General features: G+C 39.0%; 2 protein-coding genes and 1 pseudogene across 3 annotated transcripts; 2 read left to right on the top strand and 1 right to left on the bottom strand.

Annotated features, from left to right (window-relative positions):
• Window positions 1-174: 174 nt before the first annotated feature.
• On the bottom strand, window positions 175-18806 carry LOC140948714 (proton-coupled zinc antiporter SLC30A9, mitochondrial-like). 2 transcript variants are annotated; one of them, XM_073397982.1, is made up of 19 exons: window positions 18624-18804; window positions 14905-15018; window positions 14260-14380; window positions 13781-13879; window positions 12708-12799; window positions 12535-12605; window positions 12170-12243; window positions 6234-6336; window positions 5785-5840; window positions 5269-5404; window positions 4897-4936; window positions 4498-4569; window positions 4074-4223; window positions 3860-3920; window positions 3656-3718; window positions 2898-2929; window positions 2665-2762; window positions 2126-2239; window positions 175-1622 (listed from the first exon to the last, which is right to left on the bottom strand). In XM_073397982.1, the coding sequence occupies exons 1-19, from the start codon at window positions 18736-18738 to the stop codon at window positions 1578-1580; spliced, it is 1656 nt and encodes a 551-aa protein (XP_073254083.1). In that variant the 5' UTR covers window positions 18739-18804; the 3' UTR covers window positions 175-1577. The 2 variants fall into 2 exon arrangements, 1 of the variants encoding a protein (XP_073254083.1); XR_012167081.1 differs by lacking the exons at window positions 175-1622; window positions 2898-2929 and having other exon boundaries at window positions 18624-18806.
• On the top strand, window positions 6635-7439 carry LOC140947936 (uncharacterized). Its single transcript, XM_073397164.1, has one exon. The coding sequence runs from the start codon at window positions 6642-6644 to the stop codon at window positions 7437-7439; it is 798 nt and encodes a 265-aa protein (XP_073253265.1). The 5' UTR covers window positions 6635-6641.
• Window positions 7645-11598, top strand: LOC140947251 (uncharacterized; annotated as a pseudogene).
• Window positions 18807-18810: the final 4 nt, after the last annotated feature.

Raw genomic sequence — 18810 nt, 5'->3', positions numbered from 1 at the left:
AAACAATTGACGCGGGAACTGGGAAGCTCTGGGAACCTTCCAAGACGCTGTGCTGCGGAAAATTTTAACAGCTTAATGGCAGTGATTTCAAACTGCAAGCAAATACAACTTTTAAACGGGAAACAAGAGTTCACTTAAGAAAAATGGCGCCTTTCTAATGGGACAAATTTTGCAATCTTATATCATCTTTATGTTCAATGTGTATATAGCTTAAGTATATATTATGTTATCATTTAACCTTCGCTTCGTAAAATAGACCAATTTTTAAAATAAAAGAAATGTATATTATACAATCGCATTTTCAATCGAAGTTACTTAAAATACCCGCGCGTTTTAATTGCAAAAACACCGAAGAATATGTTGATACTATCAATAGTTGTCTGTTTGAGAGTGTGGGATCTTTATGCTGCATACATGGCAAAGGAAAATTGATTTACCAGAATTCTATAAGTTCAATGTCACTAATGAGTGTTCAGTGGGGATATTTTCGTCAGACCGAGCGAGAAAGTAAATTCGGAAGGTCAAACAACACATAGTTATACTTATGTTTTGAAGTAGTTACTTTTAATTTTGTTTTTTGATGATTGGTATTTTAAGGTTTTTTCTTATGCAAAGGGTATCCGAATGTAGTAGGTGCTGGGCAGCAGTTCTTAATAAACAGTTCATAGTCAGTCCAAGGTCAGTAATGAATCAGTGCCGGTTTAGCCCACATTGATCAGGATTAGAGACAGTTCTGAGCCTGTTTTTGAGTCAGAGTATCGACTATTTTAAGGATTTGTTAAACTTAAATGTAGTTCTTTGTAGTTCTTTGTTCGGGGATAATAGCTGACCTTGAGCCGTTCCATTATCAGGCTCTAAGGTCTTTCCAATGACGACATCGTAGACTGTTCTATTCTCCCCAACTGAGTTAAGCCACAAAATATGTAATTGAAAGTTCTCACGTTGGTTATTTCATTCGCTAGTGATGGGTTTGTCAGTGAGTAGTTATAGCTTAAAGAGGATAGAAGCCGTGCCAGAGGCTTGGGACCCAGCACTCGGTACTATTGGCTGGGCGAGTACTGTTCCACTTATCTAAACAGGATAAACCATTGCTTCTCATAAAAACGTCTGATAAAACTTGGATACAAGCTGCAAGTAGTGAGAGGCACCAAAAAGTGATCTAAACATAAAGATCTGTTTAATTTGCATCTCCAGAGAGGTCTGAGAAAGTCCTACCAGAGATTGATACTAGCGCCGAGCACTAAAACTGAAGCATCCACCAAGAGTCAACTAAATCGTCACCACTGATGTTTCAGCTGAGTGTTAAGCGGCAATACTCTTCCAGCGTGGAGCAGGACGACAAGTCTTGAATTGACCAAATGAAGACAAAATGATCGCCGACGAAGTAGGCATCAATTTAGTAAAGGCCGCGTGAGTGACCTTAACGACCTACATGCTGACTATTCCAAGTTCAGTAACAACTTCGTTTTTTCGTCCAGAGATTAAGGGAACAAGACACAACTGCTTGGGAATTCTAGAAAACAAAGTGCACCAACAGAACTGCAGAGCAAACCACATTCATTCCACAAAAAACTGTGTTAAAGAATCTCCAAGTCCACGTGACGTACTTCTGGGTTTCTTTTCTGAGGAGGAAAGATGAAAAATTTGGTTTTTACTGATGCAGTTGACTGCTACTAAGCGAAAACCTATTTGCATGCCCTAGCAGTCACTTGATTCAGTTGGAATGGTTTCTAACGATAAGCCATGACCGGCTACCTTCCGGCGGTGTGACAAAGTTTTAAATGATTTGCCGCCGAGGGGGGGGATTGTGGCCCTCCTTTTTCTCCACCCTTGTCAAATCAATTTGCATTTTACGTTGAAAACTTCTGGACAAAAACTTCGTTTTGATGCATGAAATTTGCAATATATTAAGGATAACTGACAGGATTGATACATTGTAAACGAGAATATCAATAATTGACGTAATTGTCAGGTTATAGATTCGGATTATTCGGGTTTATAGTCCATCTTCAGTGTGATTAAAGAGAAGACCGTAAGAATACGTAATTCACACTGAGACGTCACTTGCAGGAGGCGCGTGCGCCGGTCCGTACACGAGCGCATGTATAGTGACTAGTTACATTACCTTGATATTTTTCTCTATTCTATCCACTTGTTGACCCAACATATCGATTACTTCTTCACCATGCTCCAAAAGAAACAACTCTAGCTCCGGTACTGTTGTCAACTTCTGAACTTCCTACAATCAGGAGTCCGAAGATGAATTCATGTGAGTTGAAAACATTTAGTTTTACTAGTCAGAGCCTGTTTCAAGCATCTAGAGAATGGCGCTTTAATTTGGATAGTACTCCACATTAAACCCAGAGTCCTACTTTCTTAGAAGACTCTTAGCCTAGTTTTGGTATTCTGCATGATACAGTTGTGACCTAATGCAGGGAGTGCGAAATGTTCGTCCCATGCAGGTAGGAAAGCGATCAGTAATGGCAGTTACAGTACAAAGAAGTCAGAGAAACAAAGGGGTAAAGAGTTTCAAGGGTGAAGCAGAAGCAGATGGGACTTTATGGCGGAAACTCAAAAACAAAGCTATCCTATCCCCTACCAAAACCTAATACTTCTTGCTTTCCTTAGGATCTAAACACCTTCAACAGACAAAGATAAGCTTACCTCAAGCAACAACTCCATATCCACCCTGTTAAGATGACAGCGAGTTATTTCTCGTCCATCAAAATTTACTTCCGCCTTGAATCGAACTACGTCTGCACCTGTAGGACGGCACAATTATCGTCATCATATCACAGCTGAATAGAGGTAACGACGTGATGTCAGAGACAAGAGCTAAAAGGTATATCAACAGAAAAAAACAAAAATGCGGGATTGTACATAGTTGTAATACTCACCCAACTCAGTAGCTTTCACATCATGTATGGATCTAATAGAAAATGGAAATAACAGACGATATCTGCTCTATAAGCTAATAGAAAATGGAAATAACATGACGATATCTGCTCTATGAGCTAATTGAAAATGGAAATAACAGACGATATCTGCTCCATAAGCTAATAGAAAATGGAAATAACAGACGATATCTGCTCTATAAGCTAACAGAAAATGGAAATAACATGACGATATCTGCTCTATGAGCTAATTGAAAATGGAAATAACAGACGATATCTACTCTATAAGCTAATAGGAAATGGAAATAACAGACGATATCTGCTCTGTAAGGAGATATATTGTACTATTATAAAATACAAAACAGTAAAGTCGAGACATTGATCCTGTTTCTGAAAGTATTCAGTATATCCCCAAGAAAAACTGAAAAGGAGCTACAGACTAATAAGGCTGTTATTGAGTCTGTCTAATAGAAGTGTTTGACTTAACTGGTGTCCATCTTACATGCAGGGGTTTTTGTTAGAGGTGTCAGTCGGTCACTCTGATGTTGCCTAAGGGAGATTGCTGAGGGGAGGTGGAGGACTGGTCGCTTAATATGAGAAATATGTTGTGGTTCAATTTTATCCTTGGTTTAAGTTTTATTTGCTTTTGTTTCAAACTCATTGCCGTAAATTACCATACTCAAAACAAAAGAACATAAAAATTAAACCAAGGGCAAAATCGAACCACAACATATAGATTCATACAAGGCACGGCGACTTACCTTACTACTATGTCGCTTTCTAGAACTTCAATAATTTGCTGCAATCTGTTGACTGGAATAGACCTGAAAAGTGCAAGGACAAACATACATGTGGAATAAACGCATGTGCTATAAGCCATATTAAGCGTAGAGTAAAATATAGAACAATCACTCCATGGCATAAAGAAAATGGCCAATCGGAAGTTCAGTAATTTTAAAAGGTACCTTCCGATCAGAAAGTCCGCGTTTCTGCCAATGAGAAATACTGCAAATGAGCCAAGAAGTCCTGAAGCATACCAAGAGAGTAAGTAAGTAAGTAAGTAGCAAAACGAAGAGACAGAAAAAATGAATCAAAAGAAAACAAATTGTCAAAAGCAGGGTGGTACTAAGACACAAAGCGATGATGTAGTTCATCGGATGTGAATTTTATCTGACATACCTCCTATTAAAACTGAACCAATTGCATCAAACACAGTGCTGCCAGTGTAAGATGTCAAGCCGAGACAGCCTGTAGCAAGAATAACTCCGGTTACAGCAGCACCGTCTTCCAATAAAACTGTAACTGCACTTGGATCTCGACCCCGTACAACTAAATGTAAAATAGAGATCTCGTTAGCGGGTTACCGTACGTATCCCATGTCATACAGCTTACTTAAAAATCATTATATTCAACAAATCAATTATCAAAACAGTCGATCGTTACTTATGCCGTACTTGGTCAACAAGAAACAAACGTATAAGAGTGATACTTATGACTCAAAATATATCCTTAACAGAAACGTTTAGATCCTGCTGATAGCCGCATACCTTAAAAAGGCTTTGGGGACTTCGAAGGGCCTAGCAAGAGCGAGCTGAGTACTTACCATATTGTCTGAATGACATGCCACTTTCCCGTGCACTCTTTCTGACTTGAGCTATAGCTAGCAACAGTGTGGCTAAACAGAACAACGGCACAGTAAATCAGTGAAATAAACTGTATGATTGAAAAAATTTATCGGTGTATTAGTTGACTTAACAATTATCGTACATTCATACGCTAAACAGGACTTTAGTTCCTAAGTGCAAGAAAAAATGTCACAAAATACTTATTTTCTGAAATCAAACTTAACAAATGTCTAAAACATCTTGTGATTACTGTAGCCAACTGAAAATATACATGTATAAAAAACAATGCTAGATCTGACCCCACTCCAAATCTGTTTAAATTCTTCAACCATTATTTTGCTCGAATGAAGGGTACAAAAAAATTTCACATAACAAACCTCCTTCCACTAAGAACGATCCAGCCAGAATAGTATAGGCCTATGGTACACAAAAATGCCGAAAGTTAGAAAGAACACAGCTGCAATAGATTTGATTGATGAGATTGAACCCTTAAATGAAAACTTTGCTACCTTTCAAAGACCATCTACAGAGTGCACTGAAAAAGGAGCCAAATCTTTTCATGCAAGGCTTACTTGGCCTACGTTTCACTTCTTTGTCTGTTGATATTTAACATTATTGTTTTAAAAAAGGACAGGTTAGTATTAATTTAAAGCAGTCTGGAATAATAACTGTTATAACAAGCCATATGTCCACATTACATTTGTTGTCCAAACGACCATCTCCTCTAGTGTCATACTGTAACAACTCACCATTGCAAGATTTTCCAGTGGAGCAGGGTTTATCAGTCCTGTAATACCATGGTACATTGTAACACCAGCTCCAAGGAAGAAAATCCCAACACCACTGATAAGTGAATATACGTATCGAGCTCTAGACCAGCCATATCTGAAAAATGAGTTTGATATAGAAAATGTGTCAAAATAGAATAAGAAAATGAGTGTTTCATTATTGCTTTACTAAAATTCCACAATCCATCATATTATCTGAAATCAGAAGTTACCTATAATAGCACAGTGCCCCAGATCTCACAACATTACCCTATGAATGAACACCCCTAAACTTACATTATCTATCTTTTGCTTTACAATTTCAATTGTACATTTCACTTGATACAAACATCCTTACAGATTTGTAGATACTGAAGATTTTCACACACTCTCCTCAAAATGATCAAAATTAATTATGGTTTATTAAAGTATGATAATAATGTCACCTGATTATTCAGGTGACATTAAGAAGTGCCTGGAAGCTTCTTGGTGACTTACGGATGATCTGGAGATGGTTTCTTGATGGACTGCAAAATACCGACAGCCAACAGGCACTGAAATAAAATATGCATCTCATAAAATTACTGCTCGCAGTCAACTGCCTGTTTTTTATGTCCTGACCTTTAAGTTCACAGGTAAAATTAAAAGTAACTATAGAATAGTATTTTTCTTAACACTCTCTTAGGTGTAAAGGTCATGATAGCTATACTTTTGAAAAGTGGTGTTTAGAAAAATTGAATGCTCTCTGTCATTAGTAACTGTTATGAAAAAGTGATTTATTCGTAGGCAAGAATGACAGATATTAGAGGGTACAGACACAGGTGTCAGGTTTCCATTCAATGTGTTTGATTCACTGTCCTTGTAAGTGGTTCCTAACCCCCTGCTCTGATAAAGTAACTGTCAACGACTTGCAACCATGTACACCACTCTTTGTAGGTAATACATACCTGGTTTAACATGTCAGCCAGTGAGTGAATAGATTCCGACAGCATGGTTGCTGATCCAGTGTACAAATATGCACCAAACTTAAACAGCATGACAGCTAAGTTACTAAAAAAGGAAAACAAGAATTCTTGCTTATTCACCAGTATTATAAACAAACTCACATGCTACAGTAATCAATAAAAAAAATTACCTAGAATCAACATTACCCTAATTACATGTATTTTAAAATATAAACGTACATTTACCACCTCTCGAAGCAGGAATATCAAAATATCTGCGGTACGAAGTTTAGCAGATATTTGTTTTCTGCACGTTCTGAATTTGGTATTTTCATTGTGTTTTTCAATGAAGTGTTCATTAGTTACGTAATACGTGTTAATTGCGTTTCATATATGTTGTTGTCAGTCAGTATGTTCTTCCTTCGGGTCTGCAACGCCACACGCTACAACACTGTTCTGTTTAACATGAGTGACGCGGAGGACAGCAATGTTCGTTCTCGTCCGAACCCTGAAGTCGTAGATCCTTCTATTGGCGCTGCTATACAGGCTGCCGTTACTCGTTCTATAGGTTCTTTAACCGACAACCTTACACAGGTCATTGAATCTCGGCTTACCGATTTTGCCAAGCGTTTTTCAGAGGAAAACAGTTCGTCCGTTGAGCAAGCTGTTAAGAAGGCGCGTCGCGAGCAATACACGTGCAAGAGAAAGGATAACCAGCAGCAGTTAGACCATTCCCTCCAGGTGCTGGACAAGCTAGACGAAGCTTCCGACGCACTGAAGCACAAATCTTATGAAAAAGTTAAGGCTGCTTTGGAGTCAGGTACGGAATTAGTGTCCAAGCGTGTTAAAGCAATAAAGCTAGCCGACAAGAGCGAGTTTGGATGGGCGACGGTCAATGAGTATCTATCCGACGAACTCGCCTCTGACTCAGATGATGAGAAGAGAATTTACCGGGCCGAGAGGAGAACTGAGAGAAAGGTCACTAAGGAAAAACGTCGTCGTGCCCATTCTGGCGACAAAGGCAGTGGCTCCGCCTCTACATCTCGGGCGACTTCGTCAAGATACGCATCCAGCGATTTGGTTTCACGCCCGGAGGCTAGACCAGCTCGTCGTTTGGGTCCCTGTTTTAAGATAAGTACCAAGCACTTTTTCGCTTTACTATCTTTGTTTCTTTCTTCGTCGATTATGGCGTTACCGCACAGGCCATAATCCAATATTCTCAGTGATTTGCTGCATTTGTGTTTATATTTATATAGGTTAGTGCAGAATATCAAAATATCTGCGGTACGAAGTTTAGCAGATATTTGTTTTCTGCACGTTCTGAATTTGGTATTTTCATTGTGTTTTTCAATGAAGTGTTCATTAGTTACGTAATACGTGTTAATTGCGTTTCATATATGTTGTTGTCAGTCAGTATGTTCTTCCTTCGGGTCTGCAACGCCACACGCTACAACACTGTTCTTTTATTTTTATGTTATGGATTTTATTTTCATGTTTTTCTGTATGTGTTCCCCTTTTTTCAGTGCGGGGATTTTGGTCATTTGAGTTCCACGTGCTTGAAGCCTGCGGATTCTTCGAAGAGTAGCTCTCGACGCGATTGACTAGATGGCGACTCGTCGACCTGTGATGAAGTTGAGTGTGATTTAATTCATTTATTGTCTTGTTGTGGCGACGAGTTTAGTGCGAAAGGCGGAAGCAGTGGCGTGAAAGGTCGCTTGCAATCTTCGTTTAACTTTTGGGTCGAGACTTTAGATGCACCAGATTTTGTCCTTGATATGATTAGGCGCGGTTACAGATTGCCGTTTGCCGAGTACCCCTCGCAGTGCTTTTTGAAGAACAATAGATCAGCTCTTCAGCATCCGGAATTTGTCGCTGATGCTATTAGCGAGCTTTTAAGTAACGGCTGCATTGTTGAGCACGAATTCCCCCCGTATTGTGTTAATCCTTTGACAGTCGCTGTTGGGAAGAAGCTTCGCCTGGTTATCGATCTGAGACACGTAAGCAATTATTTAGTAAAACCTATATTCAAGTACGAGGACTTACGATCGCTTTCTCAAGTTCTCGATGAAGGACACTGGTTTTTCTCTTGGGACCTTAAGTCCGGTTACCACCATGTCGATATTTGTCTCGACCACCAAAAGTACCTTGGTTTCGCGTGGCCTTTTTCTGGTGTCGTCAGATATTTTTCCTTTACAGTACTGCCTTTCGGGTTAAGTAGCGCTTGCTTTTGTTTTACCAAGTTCATGCGCCCTTTAGTAAGGCGTTGGCGTTCTATGGGACACAACAGTTTCATTTATTTGGACGATGGTTTCGGGAGTCGACCAGACAAATGTTCTGCCGTGGCAGCTAGCTTAATTCAACGTAAAGAGCTCTCTTCATCTGGTCTTCTTTGTAACGAGGAAAAGTCTCACTGGGATCCAGTTCAAATTGGCGAATGGCTAGGCTTCGTTATTGATACTATTTTAATGTGTTTCCGGATTCCCGAGAAGAAAGTTCTCAAGCTTAAAGGCTTGCTAGATTCTGCGATTCAGGATGGATTCTCTTCATTTCGCGAGTTAGCGAGAATAGCAGGCACTATCATTTCAGCTGCGTTAGCTGTTGGTCCAATTTCTCGTCTTTTGACCAGACAAATATAATGTACTTCGCCATTGAAAGCAGATCGGCTTGGGATGACATAATTCATTTTCCTCCGAGCCTTTTACAAGAACTGAAATTTTGGTATTGCAACATCGACTGCTTAAACGCCTATTCTATTAGGCCACCGTTAGCTACGCATACCGTTGTATTTTCCGATACTAGCGACGCAGCGTTCGGAGGATTTTCGGCTACTTTAGACGGCTCCGTCGTTAGCGGCATGTGGGAGAGCGAGGATATCGGCCAAAGCTCTACGTTTCGCGAGCTGAAAGCCATTTTTTACGTGTTGCTTTCTTACGTGGCTCAACTGAAACTCAAGAGAGTTAAAATCTTCACTGATAATCAGGCCGCCGCCAGAATAGTTGCTATCGGAAGCTCCAAATCTCACCTCCAGGCCCTGGCTATGGATATTTTCAATCTTTGTCTTGCCAACAGCATCGTTCTCGAAGCCCAGTGGATCCCTGGGTCTCTTAATGAAAGAGCAGATCTTCTTAACAGATTTATTGATAAAGACGACTGGTCCATTAATCCCTCGGTATTTCGACTTGTCGATGCTAAATGGGGCCCTCATACAATTGATCGCTTTTCGTCCTATTACAATGCCCAGCTTCCGAGGTTCAACTCTAAATTTGCTTCCCCAGGTTGCAGCGGTGTGGACGCCTTGGCTCAGGATTGGCGACATGAGAATAACTGAGTTTGCCCTCCGGTGGGTGCCATTGTGCCTTCAGTTAGGGCTCTCTCGTCCTGCTCCGGTTACGGCACTTTTATCGTTCCACAATGGCCTTCGGCCTATTTTTGGCCTTTTTTGCACGACAACGCCTCCCAGTTCAAGTCTTTTGTTAAAGAAGTGTTTGAGCTTCCTTGTATTGAAGACCTCTTGCTGGAGGGTCCAGGACAGAAGCAGATTTACAAAGCGCGTCCGTCGGTGTTCAGCGGCTGCCCGAAATTTAAAATGTTAGCTTTGCGGATAGATTTTAGGTGAGCTTTCCCATTTTTGTCTCCCCTTACAGCTCATTATTGTCGGTGTTTTAGGTTTATCTTTTGTTAGCTTCGTTTTGGTATTATTTATTTGCCTGATTCGGCACCGTTACCATGTCTGCTTTGGCAGTGTATTTTTGCCTGATTTGGCAGCTTTGTTTTGCCTGTTTTGGCAGCGTATTTTTGCCTGATTTGGCGGTGTATTTTTTGCCTGATTTGGCAGCGTCTTCTTGGCTCGGAGTTCGATGTCCGCTTCACCACGCAGTTTGCCTGTTTTGGCGTCGTCAGTGGGCCTTATTTTATGTTTTATTTTATTGGTCTACATTTGTTTTATCGAATGTTTGCTATTTTGTTGTATTTTTTACAGTTTTTTAAATCATTACTGGGCCCAGCCAGTTCGGCTTCCGTTTGTCGTTGTTTCTCATTACATGTCGTTTTTACGCTGTAGTACTGTTCGTGCTGCATGATTATGATGCAGCATCATATTTTCTACTGTATTATAATTTTAAATGTTTTGCCTTTTCCTGCCTAGTTTTATTTTATTTTTTAGATGTTCTCCAATCCGGGATTTGGAGTGAAGCGAATTCTCTGGCCGATCCATCCTTGCGCAAGCTTGTTCCAGATCTTCTCCATTTACAGTTTGAGTCCAAGGCTCCCTCTACCGTGCAGAAGTATAGATCTGGCTGGATCAGATGGCGTGAATGGGCAGATTCTAAGATTGGCGTTTCAGTTATTCCAGCGAAGCCACTGCACATTGCTCTCTTTATCAGCGAACTTACTGCTGTTTCTATTTCTAATAATACGGGGATATCTCCTATAGAGTCAGTTGTTTATGGTATTAAGTGGGGTCATAGTCTGGCCGGTATTGTAGAATGCCCTAGAGCCTTTATCCGTTGACACAGTTTTAAGGATCGCTGAATATTATATTTCTAGTAGTTCGCTTGCCGTTATTCGTTTTCTTTTCGTCCTCTTGGTTGGCTTTGCTGGGTTTTTTCGTATGGACGAAATTCGCAATTTGACAGTTAGAGATGTCTCTATTTTCAACGAGTACATGTCAGTTTTTATTCCTAAACGCAAAAATGATCAGTATAGAGAAGGGCATACGTCCTTTCTAGCTAGGTCTCGTAAGGCTACTTGCCCAGTTTCTATCACCGAAAGGTTACTTAAGCTTTTCCCTTCAACTTGTGAGTCATCTTCGCCCCTCGTTAGGCGAATCGTTAAAACTAAGTCTAGGGAGTGTTTTTCATGCTTCTAGAGGAGTTTCATATTCAACGCTAAGAGATGAATTTAAGAAATTTGTTAAACCATTTGTAGGTGACATTGCTCTTTACGGCACGCACAGTATAAAGTCTGGTGCCGCCTCAAATCCTGCTTGTCGGAGTGTTTCCGCTGATCTGCTAGATATGCATGCTGCTGGCTGGAAATGTGCCACTTCAAAGAACAGATACATTAAGCACACCGTTAGTGATCGCTTAAAAGTTGCTCAAACTATTGCTATTTAGTTTTCGTTTGTTTATTACAATTATTTAGTTTATTAGTAGTCTTGGCGGGGGACTTAAGTCGTGCCTGGCCCGCCCCAGATTTCCTATCCCTTTTTCCCCACGGGGTTTTTTAGGTTAGGTTTTTTCTGGCCCCCCTGGCACGGCTTACTCTATTTGACGTTTTCATTTCTATTTTGTACTAGTTGTTTGCATTTTCTTTAATAAAGTGGCGTTATGGCGTTACCGCACAGGCCATAATCCAATATTCTCAGTGATTTGCTGCATTTGTGTTTATATTTATATAGGTTAGTGCAGAAGAATAGAAAAAGTCAAGCCTGTTTCTTTCTGCTCTTTAGCATATGCATAAATAAAAATATATCCCCAATGTCACTAAGTAGCATTGGTCAAAACACTTAATCCATTCCCAAGCATTTGTAAATAAAATATTGTGATAATGTAGTAATCTCCTGCAGGAGCCTGCCAGTAAGGCCAATAATTTTTGGAAACCCTTCTGTGGGAGTTCAAAACTTCCTTGCGAAGATGTGAGAAATAGAAAAAAATCAAAATAATGCATGATCCTAGTTTGGTGTATATGTTATAAGTTAACCTGAATTTAATTTTGACCGTTATCATCTATGATAAATCTACTTGCTGATTATAAAGTCACAATCACAATCCTCTTCCAATAACATTAGGAAGTTATTGCAAAAAGTAGAGGTACAAAAAATAAATACAAATTGCAAAGTAGCAAGTCATCTTCAACCTTCTTGTAAAAAGTATTTATATCAATTTAACTTTAACTGCTGAAGCTGGTACTAAACCAGCAGAACCAGTCATCCAAAATACCTGCAAATTGCATAAGTCACAACTTTAGCAGAGCCTCTTAACATCATATTTCTCTGTGTTCTTTCACCAAATTGCTACAATATTAGAAACAAAACAAATCAAATCTAAAGTAGCAAATAATGTATGATGTAAATAGGTTTCAAGAATTCAACGTTCTGTACCTCATGAGAAAGAATACAAAGACACTCAAATTTGCAAAAAAAATGATGAATCGTAATATGCCAGCATGGCTTTTGCTTTCAAACAAACAGGGGTAATATAAAACCACGCAGTTTTTCAAGGTTGTCAGAATTCAGTTTTTATTTATTTGGCAGTCATTGTAAATTGTGTGGTTAAAAACCAAACACAGGTGGAGTTATAAATACCTTGTTTTCTTCCTTCTTCTTAGAATGATCCCTTATTGTTTTCTTTAAATGGCCTATAAGTGCTCCTAGACCTACAAAAAAACAGTGTACACAATGGTGTTGAACACTAAAGCTCCCCTCGCACACAAATGTGACCCTTGATGAAAAGACTTTTTTAAAAGCCCTTCAAATACCTTTTCTGTAACGTTCACTTTCTTCATATGCCTTTTTCCTGTCCCAGATCTCTTTTGCCAGACCTTCAGGGCCTCCCCAGACTTCATAAGCCCTGTAGGTTACAAAGTTTACTGTTTTTAAAAAAACAGTCCTGAATATTTTCACAATTTCATATAGCAAAAAGGTGATGTGATCATATGAAGGACATTTTCGTTGTTGTTTCTATTTATTAGTGCTTAGGTACCTATCAGAGTGGATTTAAAAAATCTGCCAGTGTGATGATATATTGTACATAAAAATTTTCATTTACAAAGGGTTTAAATGGGCTTGGTAACAGGACTTAATTAACCCACATCATGCTTATTCTTATACATGCTTTAAAGCAGTTGGCTTGTTAGCTCACTATTGGTAAAAGTACTGTACTAGCAGGGGCGTAGTGTGAGATTTTTACAATGTACATGTATGCACATATTTAGACCGCGGAAGGTACTCCAGACTTGGGGGGTCTTGGGGCATGGTCCCCCAGTATTTTTTTTCAAATTTAGGGGCTCAGAAATGCCATTTCCTTCTTTTTTCCCAAGGACATTTTCAGTAGATAAAAATGAAGGAAAACGCAATATTTCCTCGTTTATTTTACTTCTCTAGTGTTTTTGGTAAGGTACTGTACGGAAAAAAAGGGTAAAACAGTTACGCCATCACATAAGTAGGTTACAAGCAAAGACAGCAAAGGGTGAGACATGTACCCTTCAGACGGGCAAAGACACCAATAACTTTTGAATGCGACAGATTTATCAATCATACCAAGTAAATGACAAAAATGTTTTCAGGAAATAAAAGAATACTCTCCACTCCTGACAAGTATACTGCAGACATCAAGGGTGTGAATCCTGTATAAACCTGAATTTTTCAGGCTTTAGTTTTGCAGCTGCAAAAGTTGTGTCTACAACTGCAATGATCTTCTTCATGTCTAATTGAGCTCTTTATCTATTATTACTTCAAGCTATTAATCGTAGATTCAATGATGCATTTGTGTTTTTAAGTTTAATAATCATAAACTTAAAAACACAAAATGCTATTATACTGATAGACTTACTTTTGTTCTACATCGGACTTTAAATAACAAACATCAGGAGGTTGATCAGGGTCACTGTATGCACTACGAACTGAAGTAGTCTTAAGACCTTCTAAATCACTGCAGTTTAATACAAGGAAACAGTATTAGATAAATATAGATAAAATGAAGTAAAATGAGATTCAAAGAAAGAGAATAAACACAACATTTCTGCATGTGACTGTGGTATTTTTAGAGCAGACCAAATCCACACTCAGGCACAAACGTACTGCATGGTCAATATATTATCAGCATAAAAGAACCAACACTCTCACTCACAGCTGCAACTTCTGTGGACCTCCTATCACTTTTAATCAACACAACCTTTATGACAGTATACTCAACTGATATGTCAACTGGCGTTGATTAATGATTACTGTAGGTTAAAATTAATCATGCAAAATGTTGCATAAAAAATGTGAATTGTTTGATTAATCTCACAAAGATCAGCCTATCGGTACCTTGGTTTTAGGAGATAGTCACTCATAGCTCGGGTGGCTGAAAGGAAGGTATTTTGATAATACTTTCTGTTATAATTCATGTCACCTGCTGGCATCTTGAAGAGCCTTTTTGATCGTTCACCTAACAGTGTAACGCAAAAATAACAGAACGAAATGTGGTAAGTGATATGTATATTTTTCTAACTCAGGAACCCTTAAACAACTTATTATGATTTTTACATCAAACAGTTGATCATAATAACTAAGGACTGTGAAAAATTCATGTATGTGAATTTGGGAAAGGTGACACATACAAATTACTCTGACTAACAAAGTGTTAAAGCAAAGTTCAATCCTGCAGAAGAGAAGTGTAAATTTTGCCTGCCAAGTAACTGCTACATGCAAGGACCTAAATTCAATAACAAAATGATTAAAAGTGATTTTCATCTTAATCTTTAATAAAAACAAGCCAAGCAAAAACACCCATAAGTTTTCCTGAAATGTTTTTGTACATATGATATGCACATGCCTCTGGAGGTACTGTGGTATACATGAACTTTCTTTCAAGAGTGACCTAAATTTAGATAGTTTAGCACTTTTTTTCCCTCCCACCAACTCTCGTGAAAAGGCTGGCTACTGCACCCTACAAGCAACTTGATATAATACCTTTGTTGGTAGCTTTCTTACTGATTGCCTTGTTAGAATCATCTGAGAAATCATCATTTCCTGAATGGCTTGAAAACCTTCTAAAGGTCTTAATTCTTTGACAGAAGAAAAATCCTGTGTATAATGCATTGTAAAACGAAATAAAATTATTGACTTTAAGCGAAAAGGAAAAGTGCAAGGCCCAAATAGATCTAGACTGCAAAACAGCCTGTATTTTGGCACAGGTCAAGAACAAGAGCAGTTAAACATAAGATCTGGAGTGAGAGTGAGAATAGAGAGTGAGACAAAAATCTCATGCCAAGACTTTGGACCTTGCAAAACTGATTTGAGAAAAAAAAAGACTTTTACACCATATGTGCAGAATGTAAAGCAAAATTGTTGAGCAAGAACAATTTGCGACATTTAATAATCAGTTTATTAAACCCTTTGGTAGTGTATAACACTAAATTACAAGGGAGGTCAAGAATACGCAGAACACATTATTACACATGGCACAGAAGGCAAAAACATTTAAACCTTAATGTAACTGTGGGTAACAAAATTACTAAGGCGGTCCGTTCTGACAAAGCGGAATTCAGAACGGGAAAAACCCGACCTCAACCCGTACCCATGAGCGACATTCGTGGGCTGTGGCAGCAGGTGTGAAAGGAACCCGGACTCCTTGATGTTAGATATAAAATGCCTGCAAGCCTCATCACGGCGCGACAACAGTGTAGGCAAGCCACAGCGCACGAGTGCCGACTCATAAGGGTAATCTGGAGAAATTATTCCTAGTGCAGACTTCTGCACGCTTTCCACCAATTGAACCAGACAGTTGGGTAACGCGGCCCATACCGGAGATGCATATTCTAAAATGGGCCACACAAGGCTACAATAAACCTGAATGAGATCAGCTGGTGGGAGGCCTGATTTCATTAAGACATGCAAAACGTAGAGACGCTTGCGTGCTCTCTTCACAATATAGTCGCATGAATAAGCCACGATAAATTGTGCGACAGATGGACACCAAGCAACTTATAAGATGGCACCTGCTCTATAATACTGCCCGACATAACAACGACATATCAACGTAACATTGATAAACTGGAGGCTGTTCAGCGAAGAGCTACCAGATGGATCACTAGGTCTGATGATGATTATAATACTAGACTATCTAAGCTAAAATTGTTGTCATTATCTAATAGGAGGTTCACTAGAGATGTTACATTTTTTTTTAATGTAATTAATGGACATTATGATATTGACATTTCAAATAAGCTCATATTTTGTAAGGACAGAAATACAGGTTATAACTTGAGGAAAAATGACACACAGGACCTTGTTCCAAATTTTAGTAGAACTGATGGTTTTAAATATAGTTTTTTTAACCGTGTTGTAGATGAATGGAATGGTTTACCCAATCATGTTAGAGAATCAAACAGTATTGCAACTTTTAAAAGAAATGTGTTAAGCTTTATTAAGGATAACTAGAACATTTATATTTCTATTTGTACATATTTTTGTTATATTTTAATTAGTGGGGACATCCCTAGTATGGCACATTGGTGCTTTTGGTTGTCTCCTTCTCCACAACATTTTTTGTTTGTTTTTTTGTTTGTTTGTTAAAGTAGTGTTAGCTTATTTCATTTCATTATTTGCTTGTTATGCAGTGGAGTGAATTTGTAATAAATAAATAAATAAATAGACATCTGTAAGGGAGGTAGGTCGGAGGGCTTATACTGTAAGAAATCTATGCGTAACTCTTTACATTTGGATGGATTTAGCTTCATACCATGACTACTAGCATAAGAACAAATATCCCTAGCTACAAAGGGCAGCATGCTGGTTGAACATCTAGGAATAATCTCTAAGACTGAGAGATCGTCCACATACTTAACTCTAGTTTTCCAGTCCTTCACTAGATTGTTGACGAGGATTGCAAACAACAGGGGGGCTAGTCTTGTCCCCTGAGGGATACCGCCCCTTGGAATAAACGCTGTTGGACAAAGCACTACCGATTTTGACTTGTTGCGACCTTCCCGTCAAGAAGGCCCCAATCCATCTAATTAAGGTGACTCGACCCAGTTTTTTTGGGGGGGTACCATCCTACTTTGAAGCTCTCTGGTATCCCCACCTTTACTTTTATCGTAAGTCTAACACATAGAATGGATAACATATAGATCAATCTACAATATAACATAAAAATTTTGGCGATCGGAGTAAATGTCACGTGGTTATAATGCCACGCCCCTTTGAGGTCTGAGTCGAAAATCTGCTGTTGTCGGCATTTTTTGGTGAAAATCTCTCGGCTACACATAGTGCGCATTAGTGCCTTGCGCTGAACAGAGTTTCACCAAAATCGCAAAGACCCAATTCGAGAAATTCAGCGGTTTCCAAATTTAGGTCATAATTTATGCGAAAACGATAAGCAAACTTTACACGGATTATATCTAATAAACTATGAGATTCATCTCTTTATTTTGGGCATCGTTATAACAGATGGGTCCTTGCAAGTCAGCAAAACGCTTTAGGGCCTTGTAAATGCGCGCGATTTCGAGCAAAGCAAACATATAGAAGTTATAGTTTTCGCTATTTGTTGACGTTTGTCAGCGTTTAAGAGTCCTTCTCACGAAAAAAGCATTTTCTTAAAAATTCGTAGTTTTTTTTCCTTCAAATTTTTTCAGGGCCACAATTGATTAACTAACTACCCGGACTCTGAATTTCATGGTCATTGAAAAACTGTGACATTATCTTCTTTAAGCCCAAACTTGAGTAAACATTGAAGATTTTTAGCATTTTGGCTGAGTTTGTGCTTTGGGAGTTGTCTATTGTTTCTAGTCTGTCATTATACAGCATTCTTGTTCAGCACGCGTGTAATGACCGCGCTTGGCTGACTTCCGAACGCACTATGCGCACTATGTGTAGCCGAGAGATTTTCACCAAAAAATGCCGGCAACAGCAGATTTTCGACTCAGACCTCAAAGGGGCGTGGCATTATAACCACGTGACATTTACTCCGATCGCCAAAAATTTTATTTTATATTGTAGATTGATCTATATGTTATCCATTCTATGTGTTAGAATTACGATAAAAGTAAAGGTGATACCAGAGAGCTTCAAAGTAGGATGGTACCCCCCCCAAAAAACTGGGTCGAGTCACCTTAAGGCCTCATGCACCCACAAAACGCAAAGCTCAGATACCAAAACAGAATGATCCACCAGGTCAAATCCTTTGCTAAAGTCGGTAAACAAGATGCGAGCATAGCAATGGCTGTTGTCAAGCGCTTCTAGGATACAGTGAAGCAAGTAAACAAGCGCATCGCCATGCGTAGTTGATCTGCCTCAGAGTGCAAACTGTTTTAGATCAATTTTATCGATGACTTGATTAAATAGGGGGGCTAACATGACCTTTGAACAAGGACTTGAGTCAAAATTGTGAGTGATCTTTTTCAGTCAATTCCCTTCTGCAAACAACACGAGGTTTCCATTCTGCAAAGTAGAGATTTTCCATTTCATTTCGCTCTAGTTTGTTTTATTTCATTTCAAAAAGTACACAGGGCCACTACCCGGGCCAGAACCCAGAACACCCATGCAGATTCTTAAGTCTAGTTTTCTTTATGAGTGGTCTTTTACAGCTGATTTCAATTTGCAGACAGCAAGAGATTTTCCATTTCATTACATTCCAGTTGGTGTGTTTTGGTTTTGAGTTTTACAATAACCCTGACTCTACGATAACGTACCTCTGGATAATTCACATTGCAACCTGGCATTTTTCCACGAACAAAAACCTCTTAAACCATTAAACAAGCCAATGCTCAGATTTCCTCGTTCAAGTCTCCATGGATTTCGCCACATCTTATATTTTCTATCTCCACTTGTCAGCCATTATGAAATAAGTAACCGCTCCGGCTCCTTTTTCCCAGGAGA

This window comes from Porites lutea, chromosome 9 (assembly GCF_958299795.1).
Source record: "Porites lutea chromosome 9, jaPorLute2.1, whole genome shotgun sequence".
In the NCBI taxonomy this organism is placed as follows: domain Eukaryota; kingdom Metazoa; phylum Cnidaria; class Anthozoa; order Scleractinia; family Poritidae; genus Porites; species Porites lutea.
This window is presented reverse-complemented; position numbering and strand designations above follow the sequence as displayed.

Bases quoted from the DNA above. Each gene is read 5' to 3' on its own strand.
- LOC140947936 (XM_073397164.1), top strand. From the start codon at position 6,642: ATGTTCTTCCTTCGGGTCTGCAACGCCACACGCTACAACACTGTTCTG.
- LOC140948714 (XM_073397982.1), bottom strand. From the start codon at position 18,738: ATGTGGCGAAATCCATGGAGACTTGAACGAGGAAATCTGAGCATTGGC. The intron at 12,800-13,780 runs GTAAGTCTATCA...TGTAACCTACAG, and splicing joins AAGTCCGATGTAGAACAAAA to GGCTTATGAAGTCTGGGGAG. The intron at 6,337-12,169 runs GTATTTTGGATG...TTCCTTTTTTAG, and splicing joins GTGACTTATGCAATTTGCAG to TAACTTAGCTGTCATGCTGT.